We start from the raw sequence: 20,411 nt of genomic DNA, 5'->3' as shown, positions 1-20,411 counted from the left end.
ACTAAACTGCTGCCTTGAATTCTCTGTAGATTTGGCTTGTAGTGTCTGTGGTGGACTTTGCCATAACTGTTAAAAGCTGGCTACTCTGTTAGTTGTATTTGACTTGATACATTTGGTCAACAGGCATTACCCGGCTCTGAAGACCCTGGAACATCTGGAGCACACTTACCTGCCCCTGGTGAGCCATTACCGCTTCTGTAAGATTATGGCAGATAACATACCTAAACTACGAGAAGAGATAAAGGAGGTTTCCATGTCAGATCTCAAAGACTTCCTGGAGAGCATCCGAAAGCATTCAGACAAAATTGGAGAGACGGCAATGAAGCAGGTGGGTGCCTGCTTTGCCTAATATTTGAGATTTGGCTGAATGACCTTTGTAAGATAAGGCAGCAGGAGTTCACAAAGTCCATGACACCTGATTATAGAACCATTTCCCTGAGTATGCAAGTACAGTGACTGAATTAAAGAAGGGCTAAGCATGTAATTGAAAAAGCAAATGTACTGTATATCCTACCCTGTTTTTCAGATAGGTGGATTTTACAGTTCTTGATTCCAGTTGAGCAAAAATAAAAGTTTTTCAAAACTGGGGCTAAAATAACTAATAATTGTTATGTTATACAAAGCATATGAGTCTTGACAGTAAGTGAATATCCTACTGGTCCTCTGGCTCTTGTTCAACCTCTTCTGCTGACAAAAACGTACTTGGAGAGACCATGTCCCCTTGTGCAGCCCCCAGCATCCCCTCAGCCAAGGAAAGAGCCCTCTGATAGTTTAAATAAGCTCTCCTTAACAAGCTTAAAAGTCTGGGGTAAATCCTTGACTTGGGACTCCTGAGGTGCCCATCCGTGACTCACTCTGCTTTTGTCTGGGCTCCACAGTGTCCACCCACCTGCGCTTCACCCTTGCTTCTTCCCAAGGTTCCAAGGTACTTCTTTTTCCCAAAGAAAGAGCTTGCAATCTTCCAGCCTTACTTGTGCCATATGGGGCTAAACACACAGCTCCCACCCCTCCCTTATATGCCCAAGGCGTACGGTTGCTGTTCAGCTAGCCATTTATCGCAAATCTGGCATGATATAGGGTTATCTCCACTAGAGGAGTCCATCCTAGATGGAGGCTTTTTATCCAAATCAGGAAAATCCAAGATGGCTGCCGTTAAAACATGGTTGTGTGAAAAACCAACTCAAAAAACCTCACCCATGGGTCAAGAAATTCTGGAAATGAGGTTTTGGAGGTAGGAGGACTATAAATATAGCATCAGAAAACCTTAAAGCCACCAAATTCAAATACCTCCCCCCCCCTTCGAGTTTCCCATAGACTTTTATAGGCAATATTCACTGTCTGTGTGTGTGCTGGGAAAGCCTGCTGCAGCTGAAACAGAAGCTGGGAATTGGAGAGGACACACTGCCTCACTTAGTCATCCAGATCCATATGCTGAAATCTTTGGGCTGCCAGTTAGATCCAATATACGACCGAGACCTCAACCCCCACAGATCCACGTGTGAATGGGGAAAGGGATTTACGCAGCCAGCACCTGTTAAGCCCTGCTGGACCAAAAACTGGAGCCAAACAGCCTGCACTCAAGCACCTGATAAATCAGCTTCAAAGGGAACAAATCCTGAGCTGTAAAGGTTCAAGCAGGAGAAGAAGTGAGACGCTTTGAAAAGCCAAAAATTGTTGGCAAATGAAAATCTGGTGATTAAATAATAAAACATTGAAGCTGTCAAATACAAATATTGAAGCTGTTAAATGAAATGGTGAGTGATGGGAAATGCCATAAAGAACACTAACCCCTGATGAAGCTTAAGTGAAACGGTAGAGCTGCCATCAGGTCTGAGCTTAAGTGTTCTTTCAGTTTTCAGATGGTTTGAAAATTTAATTGGCAGTTCTATCTTTGAGTAATGCATTGCAGACCAATGAGAAGAATCATAACCCCAGTAAAGGCACTTGATTAAAACCAGTGCCTGGGTGTTTGTGATCCATTACTTATAATATAAGATATTACAGTGATTTGCTGAAACATTTTGCTCAGTATATTGTGGAGTTTTGAGTAAGTAGAGCAATATTTTGTGTTTCTGATTATTGTGAGCTGTAGTCTTCTAACACATAGTCTGCGTCCTCTCCCAGGCAGAGCTGCCCCCTGGGTCACCAGGGGTCCTCTCCAGCACTAAAAGCCTCAGACTCAGAGAAAAAAAAGCCCTGAAAAATAATAAATAATCAGAGCTAATCAGAAATACCTTCTCGGCTCGCTTGCAAAAAGGAAAAAAAAATAAAGTGGGCTCCACAGCACTGGAGAAGGAAGTGGAGCTGAAGAATATAAATTTTATCCTTCTGCAACCAACTTGTGAGATGAGATATTCACCTACTGTCAGGACTTATATGCTATGTTAACAGAAAATTATTGAAGTAAGTACCTAATCTTTCCTTGGCACCTTTTTTCTCTTAGGGGAGGGGAGGGGGGATGGGGTTCTATTACATTGTAGTGCCAATGAAGCCCAATACTGAACAGAAGTAGTAACTAGTAAGGTTACAGTGCATTAACAAGGCTTTCTCAGGATACTTTCTTAACTTGTGGTTGGAGTTGCTGCATATTTAATGCTAGTAAGAGCATTTTGCTCCTTTGAACTAGAAGCATTTGTGCAAATTAGTGACCTCCGTTTACTTTTCAGTTCCTTGTCACCTCCAATGTAGCAAAACTCTTCCAGCTGTATAGCAGAACACTTTAGATATTTTTTATACTGCTTACTGATTCCTTAGGGACCCCTGTCAAAAAATATTATAGGTCTTTGCATTTTCATCTTTAATTTTAGTTTATATTTTGCTAATGGTTTGCTGTATAGACTCTAGTTTGGTAATTTCAGGTGCGTCCAAGTTGCAGATCAGCTTTCAGGGGAAAGCAGTGGGTAGACACTCCTTCCCAGGGTCACCGACTCATTACTGCCCCAGTAACTATTAGAGCAGAGTCCTTATGCTGTATCTTCACAGGTTTGGTATAATCTCTGGAGTCAGTATATACAGGAAATCCAATGTTAGCATTTAACTTTCAAAAAGGAGACTGATAAAATAAAAAAAATTGTAAAAAAAACAAAAAAAAACCCCAAACTTAAGAGGAACAGCTGCAAAGGTCAAAAATTTACATTAGGTATGGATGTTATACCTTCTGGAAGTATACTCCTATTAATCGCATTCAGGTATACAACAGCAACCAAAAGAATTGCAGCTTCTTACCTTCTGGAAGCCCAGACCAAATATATTCCATGTATTAAAAAAGGAGGAAGGAAGGCCAAATGATAGCCAGTGTGATTAATAAATGAGATGAAGGAAGGTGTTAGATCCTTCTTCCATTTTCTTTCTGAAGGATTTTCTTTTAGTTCTGACTGAAAACAGGAAACAGCATAAGGAATGGCAAGTCAAATGTAAAGTGCTGATAACTTTTGTAGGTATATTTGAAGCAAGAAACCGGTAAAAGAATCAGTTGGACCACTAGATGACTGAGGGGTAAAAGGGGCACTTAGGGAAAACAAGTCCATAATGGAGAAATTAAATTATTTTTTTGCTTAGTTCTTCACTGAGGAAGATGTCGGGGGACATACCAGTGCCAGAAATGGTATTCAATGCTGATGAGTCACAGAAATTGAAACAAATCTCTGTAATAGTTGAAAATGTAATAGGACAAATTGAAGACTAGTAAATTGCCTAGACTGGGTGGTATATATCCCAGAGTACTGATAGAATTGAAAAAAAATGAACTTGCAGAGCTATTATTAGTAATTAGTAATTTATCTTTAAAATCTAGCATGGTATTGGAAGGTTGAAAGGAGGCCAATGCAATTTTTAAAAGGTTCCAGAGGTGATCTGAGAAGTTATAGAGAAAACCAAAAAAACTCTGTGGAGTGACGATGTTATCCAGAGAAAACCAAAAAAACTCGGAGAAATTATAGACCAGTGAGCCTGGTGTCAGTACTGGGCAAAAATGTATAGACCATTCTAAAGAACAAAATTACAGAGTATATACATAAGTATGAATTAGTGAGACAAAGCCAACATGAATTTAATAAAGGGAAATCTTGCCTCAAAGGGATGAATAAATGTGGATAAAATTGAGTTGATGAATACTGTGTATCTGGATTTTCAAAAGGCATTTGACAAAGTCAGTGGCGTACCTAGCATATGTGGTACCTGGGGCCCATCATTTTTTGACACCCCCCCATCTGTATGAAAAACATGATTTTTAGTAACAATCCACATGTCACACAAGAGTGTACCTAGGAAAAGGCGGCATCTTACATACTGCAGTGAGCAGTATGTCAATAAACCCATTGTAAAACTAAACAAGCCAGACTAGTACAGATCAATCCTACACAGTCAATCCTAACAGAAAACCATGTCTTTTCAAACACAGAAAACACTTTCGCCTAGTATATAATCACAAACTAACCCCTCCCCCTTTTACAAAACTGTAATGTGGTATTTAGCCATGGTGGTAACAGCTCAGATGCCAATGCTAAAAAATGCTCTATAGTTTTGTAAATGAGGAGATAGAATAAAAATACGTAGACAAAGATTAAACTGAAGCACCAAGAAACTGGACATCATACAATGCAACACCACAGAAACAGCAAAGCATCTCCCCTAAAGCAAAAAAAATAAATAAATAATAATAAATATAATTTTTTTCTACCTTGTTTTCTCTGGTTTCTGCTTTCCTCATCTTCTTGTCACTCTCTTCCTTTCATCCACTGTCTACCCTCTCTCTGCCCCTTCTATATGGCATCTTCTCTCCTTCTATTCACCTTCCAGAAACTTTATGCCTCCCCCTTCCATCTCTCCCACACCCCCATGGTCTGGCAGTTCACTCTCTCCTCTCCCTTCCCCCCACTTCCATCAGCATCTGCCCCCTTTCTCACCCTTCACCACACTCCTATATCACCCTGACCCCCTTTCTCACCCTCCACACCCTTCCATAACACCCTGACCCCCTTTCTCTCCCTTCACCACCCTTCCATACCACCCTGACCCCCTCTCACCTTCCACACCCTTCCTTACCACCCTGACCCCATTTCTCACCCTTCACCACACTTCCATATCACCCTGACCCCCTTTATCTCCTTCCACCACCCTACTATGCTTTTTTCTCTCTCCATCGAGATCAGCAAGGTCCTGCGATGATGACTGCTGCTGCCTCTGCTCCGGAAGACGTAAGTGACTTCGGAGGGGGGCTGGGCCGGCAGATGTAGGGAGTTGCGGCAAGGTCTCGCGATGACTGCGGCTGCCGTTCCACCCCCCTCCGACGTCACTTATCTCTTCCGAAGCAGTGGCAGCAGTAGTCGTCTTCGCGGGACCTTCTTGCACTTCAGTGCAGCTGCCGTATTTATGCTCTGGAATAAATACGGGAGCCGCGCTGAGGTACTGTTTTCAGCAGCGAGCTTCCGGACCGGCCGGCTGTGCACCCCCTTGGAGCGTGCACCCGGGGCGGACCACCCCACCTTGATACGCCACTGGACAAAATACCTAATAAAAGACTTCTGTGGAAATAGTCGTGGGATAGGAGGTAACATCCTATGGATTAAGAACCGGTTAAAAGAGTGAAAACAGGGTTAAATAGTGTTCTCAATGAAGAAGAACAGATAGTAGGGTTCCCCAGATTTCTGTGCTGGGACTACTACTTCTTAACATGTTTGTTTCAACAGTTTTTATTATTAATGACTCAGAATACACAGTGAAAATGCAACAATCCAGAACTTGAGTTATTCTTTCCAAGGTACCAGATCTATCCAAAAGCTTAAATTATCTTTCTCCTTGTTAAAAGATATTATCTATATTGGAAAATTAGGGAAATCGCTTTACTTTAAAATTACTGAGCTTTGGAATAATTTTCCTGTCCAGCTGCATAATTTGGGCTCTTTCCAATTATTTCGAAAACATCTGAAAACTTAGCCATTTTCAAAAATGTAAATTTTGCTGCTCTCTATATAATCACTAATTCTTATTATAGTTTCCTTTCTTTAAAACTTTTGTAAACTGTGCCGAGCTCTATCTTCCTAGAGAAGATACGGTATATACGCTTAAGGTTTAGTTTACAAAAGAATATCCCCTTTTTTCCTACACAATAAACTTACAAAATACAAAACGAACAACCACCCATAAAACCTCCCTCCCACCCATCCCCTTCACTTCCAACTCCAATCAAGTGTAAAGGAAGTACAACTTGGATGACAGAAAGCAAGTTTCCAAGTCCAATGTTTACAAATTAAGTGGATTGAGTATGAAGCTACAAGCCCTGGTGGGAAGGGCTGCAAAGTAATGTTCCCAGATTTACCAAAATCTTTTTCCTTTTATAAGTTAAGCATGCATGTCTAGTTTCCCATATCAATAACTGATGCATTAAGTTCCTCCATTGCCAAAACGGTGGAGGAAAAGTTTGCACCCATTGTTGCATGATCCCATTTCTTCCCCACAATACAAGCTTTTTAAATAAACAATCTGTGGCCCTGTTTCTTAACTCCTCCCCACCCCAGTGTCTACTTAAAAGCATGCATTTCTGTGCTGAAGTCAACAGTAATGGCAGTTGCAACTTAGACTGCCTGCCACTGAGCCCGGAGTCTGCTCTGTGCTGTGTCTCCACATTTGTGGATATATGAAGTTCAATCAAAAAGGGGCAGAATGCAGCAGAGAGCAGGCTCCACACTTGGTGGCAGACAGCTTAAGTGGATTGCTATTGCAACTGGTGACTTCTGCACAGCAATGCAAGTTTTAAAGTAGATTGGGGAGGGGGAGAGGAGGGGGATTGGCAGCAGGGGTCAGTACCAGTCTGCAAGCAGGGGGAGAGGGTTTGAGAACGAGGAGCACTGCTGGATTCTCATGTGTCTGTACCTTGGCAAGGTAGAATCTCCTGTTTTGGCGCTCTGATTCTCATGTGCCATCTGACGTGTTCCTATGAAGAGCTCTATGGATTCCAACAATAGATAAAAACAGGGCATCCTTGAGCAGCTCAGGGACTTCTGACCCTAGGACTGAAGAGCAGGATGAGGGAGAATGACAGCGAGGATCATTAATGGTGGTGTGTGGTTTTATTTATTTATTATCTGTTGTAATTGTACTTGAAACTTAATGCCATGCTGTAACTTACAGGAATGCACAGATTAGAAATCCACCCCTTTAGGTATATGAAAATATAATCTTTAGTACACTGAGCTTGCTGTTGACTTGGGACCCCTTGACCTGTTCTTCAGATCTCTGTGGCGGGACTTGTGCTAGAAATTATGTACATCTTATTAACACTAGACGACATCCGGCAGGTTGTTTGGATTCTGTATTTCAATGTCTGAAATATGTAAGGTGTTAGGGAAAGGTCAGCTTAAATGGCGCTGCTTGTTGAATTCTGCAATACAAAGCAGTCTTAAGGTTTCTACACCAGGGGCCAAGAATAACCAATCCAAAACTCATTATCGGATAAAGTTTAAGTTTGGACAGCCAAAACAGCCAGTGCTTAAAGGAGACAGATGGAAGTGAGTATAGATTTCATAGCTTTAGTGACATGAACTGTCAAAGTTTCAACTTAATAGCTTCTGATCTCCTGTTACCAGCCTGAATGGACTGGTGTTCTTTCTCTCCTCTTTCTTTGCTCCCCCTCCCCCCACCCCACACATACACTTATATCCTTTACTTAGCAGAAAGGAACAATAGTCAAAAGCAAGTGCCTAAATGCAAGTTAAAGAAAAGGCAAAAAGGAATCCGCTCCTCAAAATAAAATAACATCGATTAGCAGTACCCAAAAATCAAACTCGAGCATCTCTACTAGTTCATAAAGTTATGCTATGATCAACAAGGAGCAAAGCATAAGCAGTGTTCTCCCCAGAAATTTTTTCCAGCCGGGTGGCATGAAAAAGTAGCCGGGTTGGGCGGGGAAATTTGGTAGTGGGGAAAATTAAATGTATACTATTTTTATTAGTTAATTATTATTATTTTCCAATGCTCGATATGACTTCCTTTTTTAAGGTTTGACACTTGTGCCAGAATATTTTTACTAAATTTAAGAAGTATCCAATTCTAGAAGTGAATAATTAGATATTCACCCTCTTTCAAATAGTATAGAGGTTTAAAAAAGGGAAATGCGTTAATGAAGTCATTAGGTTCAATCTAACCATTTATTTCTGCATGAATTTAAACAACTAAAAAAAAAAAGATAAATATAGCTCATCCAGTCATACAAGAAATGGCTGTACAACACCTCTAATAATGTTTTGATCACTAGGTTCCTTCCTAAGGTCTCACTGAGGATATGAAATAGATGCTATCCCCACTTCCAGACCTCTTCCACATAATTTATGGAGAGGTGTTACTGAGCCTTGAAGGGCGCACCTGTGTGATTGATCTTTATCTGCTTCTTTTTTTATTTTGCTATAGTGCAAAGTAAGAGCTAGGGCAAAACAGTATAGGTAAAGATGCAGGTAATAATTAGCAATGTATTAAAAATATTTTATTTTTATTTGCTTATAATGTCATTTGAAAGCTACTTGATGATAATACAACTTTAATTTAATTCTTTATAATGTGTGTCTGTGTGTTGGGGGGACAACACCTACGTCAACAGTAAAGTTAGAATAGAGTCATTAAATCCAGTGGTGTACCTAGTATATATGACAGCCAGTGCTAATCATTTTTTTAACAACCCCCTCCTCTATATATAAAAAATATATTTTTAGTAATAATCCATGAGTCACATAATAAGGGTGCATCTAGGAAAAGGCAGCATCTTAAACATTGCAGTGAGCACTAGAACACCAACACACGCATTGTAAAACTAAACAAACCAGATCCTACACAGTCAATTGATCCTGTAGTCGATGCTAACAGAAAGCCATGTCCTTTTCATACACACAGAACACAGATACACCCTCGCCCAATATGGAATAATCACAAACTAAAAATAGAAATATGTAGACAAAAGTTAAACTGAACCAAGAAACCAAACTCTGCATACAATGCAACACCACAGAAACAGTGACACATGTCCCCTAATACTGTGCAAAATATAAAGACAGTAGATGTAAATTTGAAAAAAACTTCTACATAATAGTCACCACTTTACAAATTAACAAATAGAAATAAAATAATGAGAAATATGAAAATACCATTTTATTGGACTAATCCATTTTTCAATTGGCTTTCAGAGGCCAAATCTTTCTTCAAGACAGTACAGTATACAGCTGTTATGGTATCCTGTCCTGACCTGAGGAAAGGGGTTTATTCCCTCCCAAAATTGCCTTATTTCCATTTCCTATTGATAAATTTTAATCAATACAGTTACAATACTACTTGATTCTACGTAAAGCAACAAAAATATTTTTTTCTCTACCTTTTGTCATTTCTGCTTTAGTCATCTTCTCTTCACTCTCTTCTTTCTATTCAGCATTTATCCTCGCTCCCTTCCATGCAACATCTGTCCTCTCTCTTTGCCCCTTCCATCCAGCCTCTACCCTCTCTCTACCCCTTCCATCTACTGTCCACCCTATCTCTGCCCCTTGCATCCACTGTCCACCCTTTCTGCTTTTTCCATCCAGTGTCTGCCCTCTGTCTGTTCCATATGGTATCTTCCCTCTTTCTATGTCCCTTCAATAAACTCTATATCCTATGCCCTTTCTCTCCTTTGTACATGATTTATTTCAGCTTCAACCCCTCTCCATTTTTTGTCTCCACCCCTATGCTCTGGCATCTCTCTCTTCTCCTTTCCTTCCTTCCTTCCTTCCCACTCCATCCCATGGTCTGACATCTCTATATCCTTCCCTTCTCTCCCCCCTCTCCAGTATCTGCCTCCTGTCTTTCCCCTTTGGTCTAGGCCTCTCTCTTTCTCTCCGTCTTTCTTCTGTGAGGAGATCATGTTGATCTTGAACACTGAATAATTCTTCCACATTCTCCATATCACTGTACTGTAGTCTGGTCCAGCAGACTGCTTTGGCACTATTACATGGGTAATAGTAAATTCATTATGCATCAACTTTCTACACAGAATGCCACAAGTCTCTATTTCTTGTGCTGTGGTTACATCTGCCAGCGTCAGAAACTTGTGAGACAGATCCCTTGGCAATACTACACTTCGGAGCCCTTTGACCATCTGGTTCTGTATGGTTGCAGGCTTTAAAGCTCTGTTTACTGGAGGAGACTGTCCAGCATACATAGTTGCATCACTCTTAAGGATCTGATCAGAGATTACATTAGACAAGGTGGTATTTTTAGGCATGGAAAAACAGGACATGTTCTCCTCAATCTGCTCAGATGCCTTCAAATGCCCTTTAATATTCGTCTGATCTCGGTCTAAATCTTGCCTCCTGAGCTGATCTTCAAAGGAGAGCGGAGTGAGAGCCATATCGGCAGTGAGATCCGTTTTGGGCCGCATGTTGTGCAGGGCTGGACTAAGGCAAGTTGTAAGCTTCCTTCCATCGCTGACCCATCTTCCATAAGTAAGCAACGGAAGGAAGCTTACAACTCGCTGCTCTTGCTTGCTTCAGGCCTTCCTCGTTGCCGGGTCCTGCCTACTTTCGGAAACAGAAAGTAGGCAGGATCCGGCAGCGAAGAAAGCCCGAAGCAAGAAAGAGCAAGTTGTAAGCTGACCTGTCTCCTATAGCGAACCCATGCTCTGGGGCGTGTGCATGCCGACTTCCCTTCTCTTCCTCCCTCAGGACGTGACTTCCGGATTCGGAGAGAAGCGGCATGCACATGTTAGAGCCCCGGAGCATGGGTTCAAGTTGCTTGCTGGCGTTAAAAACTAAAAAACCCCAAAAAAGTCAGGCTCCTGCGATTCAGGCTGTGCCGAGTCAGCCCGGTAAATCTCCAAGCCGGTGAGAAGGTTTTTTTTAAAAATGTTGAGCAGAAGGCGGCAGCAGCAGCAGGATTGCGATCGAGATTACAGCCGGGCGCTCATCTAAATTAGCTGGGCGGAGCGCCCGGCTGAAAGGCCCTGGGGAGAACACTGCATAAGAATAACTTTACTGGGCCAGACCAATGGTCCATCTAGCCCAGTAGCCCATCCTCATAGTGGCCAATCTAGGTCACTAGAATCTGGTAAAACTATAAAAGTAGCAATATTCCATGCTACCGATTCAGGGCAAGCAGTGGCTTCCCCCATGTCTATATCGATAACAGCCTATGGACTTTTCCTCTAGGAAATTGTCCAAAGACTGAATGTGCCACTTGGCTCACTGGCTGCTATCAGTCAAGACAGCTATGAAATCTGCAGTGTGTATCATTTTTAGTATTAGGCAAATGAATAGGTGAAAGTCAGTAGTGCTGAACAAATTTGTACAAGTAATTTTTGTAAAAAGTTCACACTGCCCAAAAGTTGTTCCTCATAGACACACTAGGCATGATCCCCTAATTCAGTCACTTATGCCATTTGTGCATTGAGAATACTAGCACTTAAACACATGAATATTGTAGGTATGCACACACGGCGGTATTCTGTAATGTGAGTGTACAAGTCACATATCACGTAACTGCAGGGGGTCATTCACAGAGTGAGGCACTTAGGCAGAGCATGGGTACATGAAATAATTACGCGTTAAGGTTATAAGCTCAGGAGTAATCTAAAGAAATCGGGCTAGATTCACTAAGCCCACCGATTCGCTAACCTCTGTCCCAATCATCCTCCGATCTATGCATGCAAATGAAGGGGAACGGCATTCAAATATAGGCAGGCAGAGATTCACTAAAAAAAATAAGGGATACCAACTGGGCTGACCGATCCAAAAATAAGCGACTACTGAGGACCAGGTGCTCAGGTCCTTTCAGACTGCCCTGCCTTCTGCTGCCCTGCTCTCTGCCCCGACTCTCCTGCCCTTCTCCCTGCGTGCCGATGCACCTCCCACCGTGTGCCGCTGCCCGCTGCTGTAGCCGCCTATGGCAGGAGTGATTCCCCTTTCCCAGTCCCCTCCCCGTACCTTTAATGGAGCAGGAGGGGTTCTCAATCCCTCCTGCTTCAATGCCTCCTGCAATGATTCTGAGGCCTTAGGCCTCACCCTGGTGCATCATTTGATGCATGGGGTGGGGCCTAAGGCCCTGATTGGCTCAGGCACCTTGGGCTCCTCAGCCAATCGGGGACTTCCTTAGTGAGTACCTAAAGAAGTCCCTGATTGGCTGAGGCGCCTCAAGCCCCTCCCAAGGGAGGAGCCCAAGGCGCCTGAGCCAATCAGGGTCTTAGGCCCCGCCCCATGCATCACATGATATACCAGGGTGGGGCCTAAGGCATCAGAATCATCACGGGAAGCATTGGAGCAAGAGGGATTGATCACCCCTCCTGCTCTGTTAATGGTGAGGGGGTGGGGTGGACTAGGAATGGGGAGGGGGTGTCCGGTGGGTGGCAGGAGGGAATTGGCATCCCTCCTGCCATTTTTATTTTTTTTTGTGGGGGAGTCGGGAGTGGGATCGATGATAGGAGGGCGTGGGAACCCTCCTGCCATTTTAAAGGGCTGCGGTGGGGCACATATTTGGGGGGGTTCAGGGAGGGATGGGATGGGGCACTTGTTGGGAGAGGGGTTTAATTATTATTATTTTTTTTAATAGGACTGATATTTTGCATGTGTAAAACATGCAAAATATCTGCCCGATTTAAAAAATTTTTAAAAAGCCGGCAGAAGCTCTGACAGCAGTGACAGGAGGCTGCTTCTCCTGTCACTACTGTCAGGGCTCTGCCCCGACTCAATCATTTTTGAGTCAGAGTTTGCATGCAAACAAGATAGTGAATTGCCTGTTCGGCCACGGATTGGATGTCCCTTGGATCGGATCTGTGGGCTTAGTGAATCTAGCCCATACTTTTATACAGAAAGGGTGGTGGGCGCATGGAATTGCCTCTCAGTAGAGGTGGTGGAGATACCGTTCTTGAATTCAAGAAAGCATGGGACAGCTATCTTTTAAGGAGAGGAAGAGATAGTGGATGCTGCGGATGGGCACCCTAGATTGGCCGTTATCTGCCATCATGTTTCTAACTCCAATCCTGGGCCCTCTCTGTACAAATGAAGCTGAATGAGTCCAAAACAAAACTACTCTGGCTTGGCCAAAAATTAGATCAGTTACCCACGCTCATTCCACTACCTTCTGGTCCCTCACTGCAGATCGAATTCTCAAGCAAAGTTTTGGGCATCATTATTGACTCTACAATTTCCTTTAATGATCATCTCAACTGTCTGGTAAAAAAAATGTTGTTTTAGTCTTCACATGCTGAGGAAAGTGAGATCCTGCTTCCGCCAACAACATTGTGCTGTCCTTGTACAATCAATCATTCTTTCCAGACTGGACTATTGTAATTCCATCTATCTAAGTCTAACCAAGAAAAATCTTCAAAGACTTCAGCGGATCCAGAACACTGCGGCTAGGTTGATCTTCGCAAAAAGCAAATTCGATCATGTTTCCCCGCTTCTGTCAAAACTTCACTGGCTTCCAGTGATTTCTAGGATTCACTTTAAATGTACCTGCCTAATATTCAAGATCCTATATGGCGTTCTTCCTCCCCTGATCCCACTATCCTGGAATTCTTCGAGACCTGACACTACCAGATCTGCCCACATACTCAAACTATCTTTCCCCTCGTTAAAAGGTGTCATGTATGCAGGTAAATTAGGGAAATCCCTTTTCTTCAAATTCACTGAGCTTTGGAATAACCTTCCTGCCCCGCTGCGGAACTTAGGCTCATTCCAATTATTCCGAAAGCATCTGAAAACCTGGCTTTTCTCCAAAACGTAAAGCTATCTATTTAAAACGTAAAGCTAGCTATCCTCTTCATAACCTCTAATTTCTTATTATGTCTTTCCCTCATTTATAGAATTACCTGTAAACCATGTCGAGCTCTATTTTTATGGAGATGATGCGGTATACAAACTTAAGGTTTAGTTTAGGTCTAGTTAAGTACACACATTTCTAACTGCCATAGACATAATGTAAACTTCCAATTTAAATGGATTCTGTAATGGATGTGAGGGGGGTCCTGTGCTCACTGACTCTTCCAAAGTACAGGAATTCAACAAACAAACCTCTGATTTCATAGCAAGCAATAGGGAAACTGTCTGTACATTATATATACTCCTCCCACTTCTAAGAGCAGAGAGCTAATACTGGCTGTTTTGTAAGATTCAGGGAGTGAGAAGGGGAAGGGACCAGTTTAGAGTAGGAAGAAGCAATCTCTCTCTCTCAGTTTACAGGTGTCAAACTCAAGGCCCGCAGGGAAAATCCGGCCCGGTTGGTCGTTTTATGCGGCCTGCGGTCCGATGCCCCCGGTGTTACCTTGTGGCTGGCTCCCTCTTCCTCACAGACACACTGTGCATGAAGCCGCGTGCAGTGGCTCCTCACGCATCCTGCGCCTCATCCAGAAGCATTCCCTGTGACGACGTGATGCCAGAGAGAAGGCATCCTGTTCAGGAGCAGAACGCGTGAGGAACCACTGCACGCGGCTTCGTGCACACTGTGGCTGTGAGGAGGAGGGAGCCGGCCACAAGATAACACCGGGGGCATTGGATTGCGGGCCGCATAAAACGGCCAGAAGGTAAGACACCCGCCAGAGGGAGGCACAGCATGGAGGGAGGGAGACGACATAGGTAGGGGGAATGATTTTACTTTCAATTTAGTGTTTAAATTGTGTCAATTTTGAGAATTGTAATCTGCTGTCTATATTTTGCACTGCTCAGGAAGAAATACATTTGTTTCTTTTTCTCTGAAGGTTATACTGCATGCAGAGTCTTGAATCTTAGGGTTTCTTTTTTATATATTCGTACTTTTAGTTTTTGGTTCTGTATTGGCATAGGGATTATCTGTGTTCTGGTAGGATTGAAGAAGCATAGGGTTGAGAAGCATACAGTGTGCTTTGTGTAGTTTAATTTTGTGGTTAAACCCAAAAAAACTCTGTGGAGTGACGATGTTCCTAAATGGACTTTATTTGAAAGTATCAAAGTTCCAAAGGTACACTGAAATCATCCACATAAAATATTTCTATCCACATAAAAGTAAATCATCCACATAAGAGCCTTAAAGGACCTAGTCAGCTAGTGATACAGGACCCAACACGCAAGCAGTGTCTCACTTCCGGCTCACCACACAATTGTTTCCCACGTACTCACCTTTACAGGACTCCCAGGGACCCCTGAAGAAAACTTTTTGTCGAAACGCGGACCATGTTGAGTCCTGTATCCCTAGCGGACTAGGTCCTTTAAGGCTCTTATGTGGATGATTTACTTTTATGTGGATGGAATTATTTTATGTGGATGATTTCAGTGTACCTTTTGTTTTTTTAATTTTGTGGTTAACCATTTTGTGTTAATAAGATTATATTATGTAAGTGTATATATGCAAAATGAATGGAAAAATTGTGTTATAATTATTACTATTATGGGGGTGGAGATTGGCAGGGTCTTCCCCGTGACTTAGCCTGTGTTTTGGATTTTGGCCCCTTAATGTGATTAAGTTTGGCACCCCTGCTCTAGTTAATAGTTTTGTGGGAGCTGGTAGAGAATTTCGCTAAGCAGCTGGTTATACATATAGCTCTGGGGATCAGTGTCCCAGAACCTTGAATGTTTATACAGTCAGTACCTGACTGTAAAAACCACTTAGATAACCTTGATAGGCGGTATATAAAATCCTAATAAACTTGTAAAAACTTAATAAACTAATAAACTAGTAAAGGGGGAATTTCTATTTGTCTTATTTACCCTCTTTTTACCTGATAGTGTTCTTCTAGCCTGCCTCTTGTGCATATAACCAGCCTTAAGGTAGCATAGGAGGCCAGGAGTTATACAAATGGCACCTGAACAGCAGGGACCTATCCAAAGAGTTTACCTTAATTTGGGTATATTTTGCTGCATTCCACTCTAACCACTTTAGAGCACACTAGTTGCTGTACCAGTGTGTCAGAGTGGCAGGGATTTGAAAGTAAAATAAACACAAGAAAAAGGTCTGAAATAGAAACTGGTTTGTATGCTTTTGGATATTACTGTGAAAATGGCAATGCAAACTTTACTAAATTGGTGTTCAGGAGAGGGAATTGATTCTGGAAAGGCTTTTCTGTTGGAAGAAATTCCTTTGGGAATTCTCAGGAAATTCAAGCTTTACTGGAGAGAAACACAAAAGTAGAAGATACAAAAATCCTAGGTAGGATGGGGGACTCCACATAAGAAAAATTACTAGTCCTGTGTGTGCGTGCCCTCATGATACAGACACCAGGACACTGCCAGGGGAGATTGTACCAGACACGGAGGCCACATCCTGGAAAATTTTAGCAGTAAAAAAAGCTAGTGGCCCCTCAGAACAGACAGAGAATAGCTCTCTAGAGAATGAACTCACTGAATTCTTAAATCAGTGAAATAGAACACTAGCTGACACTAAACTTATGCTTAGTCACAGAGAATATGTCTCTGCTGACACTGCTTCATTTATACTAGCAATAGGAAAGATGCAAGAAAATAATCAAAAGACTCAGACGAAACCCTGTCTATAAGAGGTTAAGAACTTTTTCAGGCAGACTTCCTGTGCATGGAGAAGATGATTATGAAAATTGGATAGAGCAAGCTAGGATGGTGCAGGATTAGGAGTGCCCTGCCATGAAAAAAAAAATGAGGCAAATAGGTGAAAGCCTAAGGGGCCCAGCTCTACAAATATTGGGATTCCCTAAATGTCCGGTTTCAGTAGTATCCTTCAAGGATACTTACTCCATGCTGAACCATGCAGTCCTGGGTGACTGCCTGCTTTCCTTCCCCATTTTAGTTTAAAATCTGCTCTATCTCCTTTTAAAATGTTGGCATCTGTAGCCTGGTTTCATCCTGTAGCATAGCCAGGCCCACCCAGTGGCAGCACATATATTAGGAAGCTGATGGGGATTATTATTTATGATTATTACTTTTTTTTTTTAATATTTATTTCCTGCATATCCCAAAATCTACGCGGGTCACAATATAGCACACATAAGAAAAAAAACAAACATAGTATTACACACATATAACCCTGTCCTCACTGCTCAAAACTCAAATACGAGTACCCTTTGAAACAAATTTGCCTTCAATTGCTTATGAAACTGCACAAGTAAAGATTCTTGATAAATCGAGGCTGGCAAGGCATTCCACAACTGTGGCCCTACAACCTGAAAGGCTCGCAATCTCATTGATACTGTATGCATCTGATGTACTGAAGGTACAACTAACAATTATTGAGCCTGTGAATGCAAACTTCTCACAGGAGTATAAGGATCCATAAGATCAGACACATCAGCGGGCAGTTCATGATATACCGCTCTGTACACCAACACCAAAAGTTTTTTAACTGGTTAGCTATGTACTATAGACTCATGTTTGACTTGATGAATTACAGATATAAAAAGAAATCAGTTTTTTGCTAGACTGATAAGCTCCTTTAGTGTCATTCCCATGGTTGTTTTCAGCGTGTCCAGCCATCTGATTGCAGGTTCACCCTCATCGCCTGGTTCCTTCAATCTTCCCAAACATTATGTCCTTTTCTAATGATCTTTCTGTTCTGACGGTCGTAACTTTATCATTTGGGCTTTGAGTGCCTATGATCACTTGATTGGGCTGAGCGGTTATTACCCATCTCACACCATCCCCAGGTCTCTGCTGAAATACAAACAACGCTATTATTTAAACATACTTTGTTGAAACATCTGACCAGGTCTGTTCAGCTCTTCCTGGTCATCACCGGGTCCCTTGGGGTTTCCCCTGACTTTCACTGGCCCTCTGGCTCTTCTCTTGGTCCTTTCTGACCCTCATTGGCCCTCCTGGTCTTGGATAGCTTCTGGTGTCTCCAGTCTTTCCACCAGTCGCCACTGGTCCCTCTGCTGGTCATTTGCCTGACCTTTGGTCAACATTCTCCTGAGTTTATCAGGCTGCTTCCTCTTGGGCTTCTATGGCAGTTCCAGTGCCATTGCCGTTTGCTGCTGGTCCCTCCACTGGTCACTCGCTAGACCCCCTCAGCCTTGGACTTTTGACTCCTCCAGCTCTTCTTGTAGGGCCATCACTGGTCCCTACGCTTCACAGCCTCTTGGGTCCCCACAAGTTCTGGAAACTTCACCGGTCTCCTCTGTTCATCAAACCTGAGCTCCACCCGGACTCCAGCCTCTGTCGGGCCCTATTGCAGTCGCTCAGTCATCTTTTCCTAGATGCATGCACTGAAGCTTCTCCTAGCCCCTCAGTAATCTTCTCCCAGACACATGCACTGAGGACTCCTTTCCAGCCAGTCTCTCTCTGACTTCCTGTCCCTCAGCTGCTCTTAAGCCTGGGGTACCCTTCTGGTCACCCCAAGCTCTACCCGGGCAGGCTGGTCTATCAAGCTTACCAAAGGTTAGGCCAGAGGCCTGCATTCCTCCCCTCAAGTGTTGCCTGGCTTTTGAAGAAGCTGCTTGTTTTCTGCAGTTCTTTGCTCTGGACCTACCCTTTTAAGCACTCTAGTTCACTCAGGGTGAGTGGACATCTCCCAGGTATTTTTGCAAGATGTTATGCAAATTATCTCCTTTCTACTGCTCAGACTAACCTCTGCTGGCCAGTGACAGGAACTTCACTCTGTCACAGTGACAAATGATTTGATCTCTTCCAGAATTGATTTGTTAGTTTAAACTGGATGTTCCCTAATACTGGAAGAGCAGACAAGCAAAGAGAAGACAACCTTGCCTTGAGATATGAGCAAACAAACAAAAAAAAAAAAGGCAAAGGCGGTATCTTTCCAACCAATGATTAAATCTTTATTCAGAAGCAAATAGTCCCAACAAGGATCCCTGTTTCGGCGTATGGGTGACGCCTTCTTCAGGGGACACTTTGCTAGTTTTACCACAGTTCATACAAGTAGCTAATAATTTTTGTATGGATTTTAGCGGACTATATGCTGTTGATGTCACCAAGAATTCCTAAGATTCTCCTCCACACAATAGCAGCAGAATCGGGATGCCATCCAGTGAGGTTCCCTCCAGCAATTATACTGCACTCACCCGCAAGGCATTCACTGCTGTTTTTCCAAATTTATTTTGGGCAAAATCCATACAAAAGTTATTAGCTACCACCTCTATGTAAACTTTTTAGGTTTAAACGGTATATAAATTTTTAAGATAAGATAAGAAATACAAAATGAGAAATGAAAGAATTTGTTATAATTTTATTATGTGTATCTTATGTAACCTGTGCAGATTTGTGGAATGCTGCGGGCCATACAATTTTTAAATAAATCTAAAACAGTATGAAGTATAGCTATAAACAGTCTTACAATTTTCATAGTCTACTTCTGAAAAGCAAGCCTAATAAGCATATGTTTTAAAATCTGGAGTGGTAAAGTGCAATGAAACACCCATATGTTAATATACTGTTAAAGTTATGAATGACCTATCGACATTTACCACTTCAGCACAGATGGGTGCAAGTTGATGACATCACAGACCATGCATTGTATCACAGCTACAGAACACATGTTGCTAAGAAACTGGACAGAACATGTCAGAATTACATCTGCTGCTGCTGGATGCACCCTGACTCAGTTGGTGAATAGAAGACTGAGCAAGAAGTACTTACTTAGGTTAGTAGAAGAATTACATTATAGAGAAGAGGAAGTTGAGAACACTAAGAACTGACCCAGAGACTAAGGTAGGTAGAGCAGCAAAGAATGGGAAACAGCAGGCAGGATCAGGAGGAGAAATTCAAGCCAAGTCATCAAGGAATTCTCAGGTGGTTGGTGCAGGTAGTAGCAGCACATGTGAATACTGATCTTCTAGGAGTCACTGTTGTGGGGGGCTGTTTAAATGTCACTAGATGTAGGTTTGGTTGTACTACGAGATGAGCACAATGAGGCAAATCCAACCAGTTTGTGATAGCACTATTACTGAAAGATAATATTCATCATTCTTGCTTTATTCTAGGTAATAAATAGAAATAAAACAGACCAGAAAATTAAAATAAGATAATACAAATTTTTTATTGGATTAACTTAATATGTTTATTGATTAGCTTTTGAAGGCAATACCAGCTGCTTCAGATCAGAAATGAGCAAGTGATGACAAATAACTGAACATACAGTATAAGTGTTTCTTACTAAAAAAAAATATAAAAAAACACAAAAAATAAACCCTTCTCTTTCCTCTGTTAAATCTTATTTCCTCTTCCTCTTCATAGGAAAAAGGGTAAGACTTTGTTAACTCTAATTAAATCCTGGTGCCTGTGGCTCAGGGTGACTAAAGTAGGGAAAATCCTGTTATAAATCCTGTGTTTTAGGGTAGCACTGATAGAACCTGCATTTTTGTTTAAAATACTGTGTTTTAGGTGGTATAGAGCCTATATTTCTGTCTTACTAGTATTCAGCCATTGTTTTCTGCTGATTAGGTAGAGAAGGGAGGGGCTCTGTTTTACTTCTAAGGTTAATTGCATTATCTTTGGGACATTGCTGTGAACAAG

General features: G+C 42.2%; 1 protein-coding gene across 9 annotated transcripts in view; it reads left to right on the top strand.

The window, feature by feature from the left end:
• Nucleotides 1-20,411, top strand: part of EXOC6B (exocyst complex component 6B) — a 920,925-nt gene that overhangs the window by 203,882 nt on the left and 696,632 nt on the right. For all 9 annotated transcript variants that reach the window (XR_004540231.1, XM_033953524.1, XM_033953543.1 and 6 more), the window contains one exon: nucleotides 124-328. Coding sequence is in view for 8 of the 9 variants with exons in the window: in XM_033953524.1 (XP_033809415.1) it covers nucleotides 124-328 (205 nt within the window). In the remaining variant the exon portion in view is untranslated. The remainder of the gene's footprint in view (nucleotides 1-123; nucleotides 329-20,411) is intronic.

Source organism: Geotrypetes seraphini, chromosome 1 (assembly GCF_902459505.1).
Source record: "Geotrypetes seraphini chromosome 1, aGeoSer1.1, whole genome shotgun sequence".
Lineage (NCBI taxonomy): Eukaryota > Metazoa > Chordata > Amphibia > Gymnophiona > Dermophiidae > Geotrypetes > Geotrypetes seraphini.
This window is presented reverse-complemented; position numbering and strand designations above follow the sequence as displayed.